The 7,806-nt window shown below is 55.8% G+C and overlaps 1 protein-coding gene across 1 annotated transcript in view; it reads right to left on the bottom strand.

Moving 5' to 3' along the window:
* Positions 1 to 426: 426 nt before the first annotated feature.
* TSTD1 (thiosulfate sulfurtransferase like domain containing 1) overlaps positions 427 to 7,806 on the bottom strand; it is a 7,946-nt gene continuing 566 nt past the window's right edge. Inside the window, exons 2-4 of the mRNA XM_077463789.1 lie at positions 2,571 to 2,693; positions 1,316 to 1,478; positions 427 to 557 (exon numbers count right to left, since the gene is read on the bottom strand). Of these exons, the coding sequence (XP_077319915.1) occupies positions 503 to 557; positions 1,316 to 1,478; positions 2,571 to 2,693 (341 nt within the window). The 3' untranslated portion in view covers positions 427 to 502. The remainder of the gene's footprint in view (positions 558 to 1,315; positions 1,479 to 2,570; positions 2,694 to 7,806) is intronic.

Below are 7,806 nucleotides of genomic sequence, written 5' to 3'. Positions count from 1 at the left end.
GCACCTGTGTGTATGGAGGATCTGTGTGGGTGTGGTCAGTGTCAGGAAGGAGGAGTCAGAGACGGCACTGTGTGTATGGAGGATCTGTGTGGGTGTGGTCAGTGTCAGAAAGGAGGAGTCAGAGACCGCACTGTGTGTATGCAGGATCTGTGTGGGTGTGGTCAGGAAGGAAGAGTCAGAGACCGCACTGTGTGTATGGAGGATCTGTGTGGGTGTGGTCAGTGTCAGGAAGGAGGAGTCAGAGACGGCACTGTGTGTATGGAGGATCTGTGTGGGGTGGTCAGTGTCAGGAAGGAGGAGTCAGAGACGGCACTGTGTGTATGGAGGATCTGTGTGGGTGTGGTCAGGAAGGAGAAGTCAGAGACCGCACTGTGTGTATGGAGGATCTGTGTGGGTGTGGTCAGGAAGGAGGAGTCAGAGGCCGCACTGGGTAAAGTATAATTTATTACAAAGTATTTCATCATTCCGGGAACGGGGTGTCGGTGGCGGTGGGTGTATTTGATCATTTTCCCTCCTTCTCAGCCCATTCCTTGTGCGCTCCGAGGTAGTTCCGGGCCCTGCGGGAAAACAGACAGTAAGCTGACATTCTATGACATCACAGTGACCCCCAGTGTAGTGCAGGAGCAGAGTGGGGACACTCCTCTCCCAGAATTCATGGGAATGAGTGACCGCATTCTACTCCTTCAGTTTACGGGGGTCCCTGTGTCTATAGGATTAGAGGGCCCCTAGGGGCCCCACACTCTGCTCTCATAATCTGTCCATGTGTCAAGATGGAATTTACAGCAATACATTGGAACAAATCCCAGGAGTTCCCCGTCTACAGAGACGGCAGGAAATAGTTTGTCACTTCCTTCTCCGAACCAACATTCCATTTGTTACAATGTATTGGTGTACATGTAGATTTGTGGTGTGTCCTGAGGAAGCGGCTTTGTGCATGAAACGCGTAGACATGACAGTTCATAGTCACTATATCTGTATTTATTGAAAAGTAAAATCTATCCATCATTTTATAATATACATCTGTAATGAAAGCTGGGACTATCTTCGGTGACACGTCTCTGGCTGTAGAGGGGCTCCTGGGAGGCGGAGCTTTTGGTTATCGGGATGGTTTTGTTCAGGTTGGCATGACCCCCAGGATGGTTTGAATACATTGAAATGGGGGGGGGGGGGGGCACAGGATGGTTTACGTCAGGTTGGGGGGGGGCACCACTGGATGGTTTTGGTCAGGATGGGAGGGGGCACAGGGCTATTATAAATGATTCTGGTTGGATGTCGTATTTTTGATTCATGAAGACAGTCGGTATCACATACGTACTTTGTGTATCCCTGGCTGACGGCGATGTCGGTGGCCCGCTGTCCTCTCTTCCCCATCTGGCAGTGGAATATCACGTTGTCATCTTCCAGTTTCGGTTTCTCTACTTTATATTTCTGTTTAAATGAAGCCGCGTCCATCTGCAGGGCCTCTTCTACTTCCGTAACTGAAAGATACCAAAACCGCAACATGTATGATGGAGGATGTTCATATGAGCCAATGGCCTCACCTGACCGTCCATCCCACAGACAGCGTGGCGGACGTGACGTCACCTGACCGTCCACCCCACAGACAACGTGGCGGACGTGACGTCACCTGACCGTCCATCCCAGACAGCATGGCGGACGTGGCCTCACCTGACCGTCCACCCCACAGACAGCATGGCGGACGTGGCCTCACCTGACCGTCCATCCCACAGACAGCATGGCGGACGTGACGTCACCTGACCGTCCATCCCACAGACAGCATGGCGGACGTGACGTCACCTGACCGTCCACCCCACAGACAACGTGGAGGACGTGACGTCACCTGACCGTCCACCCCACAGACAACGTGGAGGACGTGACGTCACCTGACCGTCCACCCCACAGACAACGTGGAGGACGTGGCCTCACCTGACCGTCCACCCACAGACAACGTGGCGGACGTGACGTCACCTGACCGTCCATCCCACAGACAGCATGGCGGACGTGGCCTCACCTGACCGTCCACCCCACAGACAGCATGGCGGACGTGGCCTCACCTGACCGTCCATCCCACAGACAGCATGGCGGACGTGACGTCACCTGACCGTCCACCCCACAGACAACGTGGAGGACGTGACGTCACCTGACCGTCCACCCCACAGACAACGTGGAGGACGTGACGTCACCTGACCGTCCACCCCACAGACAACGTGGAGGACGTGGCCTCACCTGACCGTCCACCCCACAGACAACGTGGCGGACGTGGCCTCACCTGACCGTCCACCCCACAGACAACGTGGAGGACGTGACGTCACCTGACCGTCCACCCCACAGACAACGTGGAGGACGTGGCCTCACCTGACCGTCCACCCCACAGACAACGTGGCGGACGTGGCGTCACCTGACCGTCCACCCCACAGACAACGTGGCGGACGTGACGTCACCTGACCGTCCACCCCACAGACAACGTGGCGGACGTGACGTCACCTGACCGTCCACCCCACAGACAACGTGGTGGACGTGACGTCACCTGACCGTCCACCCCACAGACAGAGTGGCAGATGTGGCCTCACCTGGTATATTGACGGAATTTGGAATTTTCCCATTCTGCAGCTCCTCTGGATTCCGGACATCGAATATTTGGACGGATCCGGAGTCGATCAGCTTCTTCAGTTCTTCATATGTGATCACACCACCTATGAATAGAGAGAAATGGGGATCATTATCCGGGGGAATGATACAGTAATCACTGTGGGGTAAATTCACTACAGAAACACTGCAAGTGAGGCCGTTACCTACCCCCAATATCTGAAGAATTACATACAGGACCCTTATCCAAACATGCAGACTGGCTGGTGGTGGTGGGGGATGGGGGTGGGGGTGCATCTGTCCATATACATCAAAAGCACCAATTCATGGTTGGCAGTAGAGCAGGGACACAGGGCGGGGGGGGCTGTCAGAAGTGGGAAGCCCCGGAAGAGAAGGTGGAAGCCCTGGATGATGAGGCTGAGGAGTCCCAGGAAAAAAAAAATGGAGAATGGTGGTACGAGGTGGTAAAAGGCAGTAGAAAGTAGAGAATGGTTTTAGGAGGTGGAAGGTGGAGAATGGTGGTAAAAATCATGAAGGGCTGAAGGCAGAGCTGGAGAGGAGAGTACAGGGCGCCTCTCCGGGATTGTAGCCAGGCAACACCTCAGGAAAGAACAGGAGGGAGACAGAAGGGGGACATGTGAGAAGATGAGGATAGGAGGGGGGGGGGGGGGCAACAGGTGGAGGGAGGGACGACGACAGGTGGAGGGATAGGAGGGAGGGGGGGGGGGGGGGGGGCGACAGGCGAAGAGCATAGGAGGGGGCAGGTGGAGGGATAGGTGAGCATAGGAGGACGAGGGGGGGGGGGGGAAGGTGAGGGCATAGGAGGGGGCAGGTGGAGGGATAGGGGAGGATAGGAAGGGGAGGGGGGGGGCAGGTGAGGGTAGGAGGAGGGGACGGGGGAGCAGGAGGTCTGGATTATAAAGGAGTGGAAGAGAATTTTGTGACACATAAATCCGGGAGTCACACCAGGGGTGGGGGAGGTGAGGCTGGGAAACACCCAACAAAGTGCACTGAGATTAAGGTGGAATTCCCAGCACCACCCAACCCTACACCTGTCCCCTCCCCCTCCCTACACCTGTCCCCTCCCCACACCTGTCCCCTCCCCACACCTGTCCCCTTCCCCTCCCCACACCTGTCCCCTCCCACACCTGTCCCCTCCCCACACCTGTCCCCTCCCCCTCCCCACACCTGTCCCCTCCCCCTCCCCACACCTGTCCCCTCCCCCCTCCCCACACCTGGAATAAAGATGTATATACTTACCTATTCTGGGTCCGCTCTGGTCACATGATCCCGTGTGTCAGTCAGTGACATCTGCAGGGGAGAGCGGAGAACGGACGGGTGACATCACTGGTGTCATCGCTCTCTCCTCTCCCCTGAATAGGAGGTGGGGGGAGGGGGGGACAGTTTTAAGGATAGCTGGGTTGCCAGGACCAGGATCTGAACCAGCGCCCTCTGCTGAGCGACCCGAGATGCTGCACCGCTCCCGCTTTCATTCCTTGGATAATTTTGCCCTGTACCTTGTTTCTGGTGAACATTGAAGGCCTAGCTCCTCCCATGAACTTTCTATTTAAGCCACGCCTTTGCACTTCCTGTTTTCCAGATTATAGTGCTCTCTCCAGCTGATGTTGTGCTCCTTTTCATCCTTATCTCCACCACCACCAGTCACTGACCTTTGGCTTGTTTACTGACTACGCTTCCGCTTGATCCCAACCTGACCCTCCCCTTGGGTGACCCCACCGGACCCTCACTAGACCCCCACCCGGACCCTTACCGGACCCTCACCCCCCACCCCCCCCCCCCCATTTCTATTTTAGTTAAATTTAAATCAAAGTAGAAAGTGCCCAAAACTAAAGCTGTGCAATCACTGCGAGGAATCCACATTGTCGTCACAATAGAAGGCGATGTATATAAAACATGAAGAATGTAGATTTATATAAACACAACTCTGTTTTCTATAAACACATTACAGGGAATTGCAGTGCAGGCGGGGGATGGTGGTTTAAAAAAAAACGCATAGAAAGTCGGTTATGTGGTTTGCAGAGGCATCGTTCACACCGACGCGTTCCAGAACTAGAATGTCCTGCGCTGAACACCCCAAAATACTCTGCAATGTAATGTGTGGTTATAGAGCCCCCCGGGGGACAGTGCGGGAGACCCCCAGTCATTGATTGGTGGAGATCTGTTGATTTCTCCCCAGGTTTGGCCTTGTTGTACTTTCCTCTTCTACCACTAGGTGGCATTAGATAGAGAAGGGGGGGGGGGGGTCACCTGCTTTTCTTCAAGTCACAACTGAACACTTTAGGGGTGCACAGCAATATTTTTATTATTTTTTTTGTATAAACTTTACAGATATTCTACTAATAAATAACATTTCTAATCATATGATGTTAATAACCAGAGTTCCCCCTTTACATCTGAACTCGCAACTTTCACTGTAAGGGGGAACTCTGCAGACTCTGATGTAAGGGGGGGCTTTGGGAACCCTGATTTAAGGGCTGGGGGGGGGACTGAGAACTCTGGTGTAAAGGGGAACTCTGAAGTAAGGGGTGCTCTGAGAACCCCGATTCCCCTTAGTGTACTCACTCAGAGGCAGGAGACAGAAGGAGGGCAACTCAGTCACAGACAGGGATGGATGGTGAGCTCACTCACCCCTTGGCAGTCAGCACCTCTCATCCAGATGGATCTGAGGCTGCCAGACTTTAGATTTCTGGCCCCCACTTTTCTGAGGCACAGTGCCAGGATTGGAGTGTGGGCAAACACGGGGGGGGGGGGGGGGGGCTGAAGAGGTGCAGATTGATCCCTCTCCCATCTGTGTGTGGGGGAGGGGGGATTGATAGTATTGGCTTTGGGCAGCATGAAATAGAGTATAACACACTCAGCTTAGACAACTGCAGCCAGCAACCCTGCTGGGAAGCCATAGTCCGGTCTGAATAATACGTCCGGGTATCAGGCAGTCTGAAACCCGGACACATGATTCCAAACCTAAACTGTCCGGGTGAATCCTGGACAGGTGACAACCCTAGGTTATAGGTATATGGGGTGTCCCAGCCAATGGGCAGGGGTTTTCTTGGATCCCTTGGCCTGCTAGGAGGACTGCCGTCTGGGTGGATGTGTGTCCCAGAGATTGGGCCTATTCCGGGGGCATCTGGCTGCCAGGCTATGTGAGGGCCTATCCAGAAGTAAGAGGGCTGCGCAGGGTTGGGATTGCGACTTGCAGTCTAACCAGAAGTGACGGTTCTGCTGGCCGGAGAACCTGTCGGTGGGTCGGAGGTAGAGGGGAAGCTGTTGCCATGAAGGGACCAATCGCCTTTACCAGGGACCACAGTGAGGAACTGAAGAAAGTACCGGAACCATATTCTCACCAAATGGGCGCAGTGAAGAATCGGGAAACTTCAGGTCTGTGCCAAGCCAGGGACCCAACCAATGGAGGCGAACCTTGCAGAGCAGCCTTGTGTGCCAAGCCAGGGACCCAACCAATGGAGGAGAACCTTGCAGGGCAGCCTTGTGTGCCAAGCCAGGGACCCAACCAATGGAGGAGAACCTTGCAGGGCAGCCTTGTGTGCCAAGCCAGGGGCCCGACCAATGGAGGAGAACCTTGCAGAGCAGCCTTGTGTGCCAAGCCAGGGACCCAACCAGCGGAGAAGAACCTTGCAGAGCAGCCTTGTGTGCCAAGCCAGGGACCCAACCAATGGAGGAGAACCTTGCAGGGCAGCCTTGTGTGCCAAGCCAGGGCCCGACCAATGGAGGAGAACCTTGCAGAGCAGCCTTGTGTGCCAAGCCAGGGACCCAACCAGCGGAGAAGAACCTTGCAGAGCAGCCTTGTGTGCCAAGCCAGGGACCCAACCAATGGAGGAGAACCTTGCAGAGCAGCCTTGTGTGCCAAGCCAGGGACCCAACCAATGGAGGAGAACCTTGCAGAGCAGCCTTGTGTGCCAAGCCAGGGACCCAACCAGCGGAGAAGAACCTTGCAGAGCAGCCTTGTGTGCCAAGCCAGGGACCCAACCAATGGAGGAGAACCTTGCAGAGCAGCCTTGTGTGCCAAGCCAGGGACCCAACCAATGGAGGAGAACCTTGCAGGGCAGCCTTGTGTGCCAAGCCAGGGACCCAACCAGTGGAGGAGAACCTTGTAGAGCAGCCTTGTGTGTCAAGCCAGGGACCCAACCAGTGGAGGAGAACCTTGCAGGGCAGCCTTGTGTGCCAAGCCAGGGGCCCAACCAGCGGAGGAGAACCTTGTAGAGCAGCCTTGTGTGTCAAGCCAGGGACCCAACCAGTGGAGGAGAAGCTTGCAGAGCAGCCTTGTGTGCCAAGCCAGGGACCCAACCAATGGAGGCGAACCTTGCAGAGCAGCCTTGTGTGCCAAGCCAGGGACCCAACCAATGGAGGAGAACCTTGCAGGGCAGCCTTGTGTGCCAAGCCAGGGACCCAACCAATGGAGGAGAACCTTGCAGGGCAGCCTTGTGTGCCAAGCCAGGGGCCCGACCAATGGAGGAGAACCTTGCAGAGCAGCCTTGTGTGCCAAGCCAGGGACCCAACCAGCGGAGAAGAACCTTGCAGAGCAGCCTTGTGTGCCAAGCCAGGGACCCAACCAATGGAGGAGAACCTTGCAGGGCAGCCTTGTGTGCCAAGCCAGGGCCCGACCAATGGAGGAGAACCTTGCAGAGCAGCCTTGTGTGCCAAGCCATGGACCCAACCAGCGGAGAAGAACCTTGCAGAGCAGCCTTGTGTGCCAAGCCAGGGACCCAACCAGCGGAGAAGAACCTTGCAGAGCAGCCTTGTGTGCCAAGCCAGGGACCCAACCAATGGAGGAGAACCTTGCAGAGCAGCCTTGTGTGCCAAGCCAGGGACCCAACCAATGGAGGAGAACCTTGCAGAGCAGCCTTGTGTGCCAAGCCAGGGACCCAACCAGCGGAGAAGAACCTTGCAGAGCAGCCTTGTGTGCCAAGCCAGGGACCCAACCAATGGAGGAGAACCTTGCAGAGCAGCCTTGTGTGCCAAGCCAGGGACCCAACCAATGGAGGAGAACCTTGCAGGGCAGCCTTGTGTGCCAAGCCAGGGACCCAACCAGTGGAGGAGAACCTTGTAGAGCAGCCTTGTGTGTCAAGCCAGGGACCCAACCAGTGGAGGAGAACCTTGCAGGGCAGCCTTGTGTGCCAAGCCAGGGACCCAACCCAGCGGAGGAGAACCTTGTAGAGGCAGCCTTGTGTGTCAAGCCAGGGACCC

The sequence above is a fragment of the Lithobates pipiens genome, unplaced genomic scaffold, assembly GCF_037356315.1.
Source record: "Lithobates pipiens isolate NorthernLeopardFrog02 unplaced genomic scaffold, aLitPip1_a1.2 Scaffold_30, whole genome shotgun sequence".
Lineage (NCBI taxonomy): Eukaryota > Metazoa > Chordata > Amphibia > Anura > Ranidae > Lithobates > Lithobates pipiens.
The sequence above is the reverse complement of the archived record's forward strand: the minus strand, read 5'-3'. Positions and strand labels throughout refer to the sequence as shown.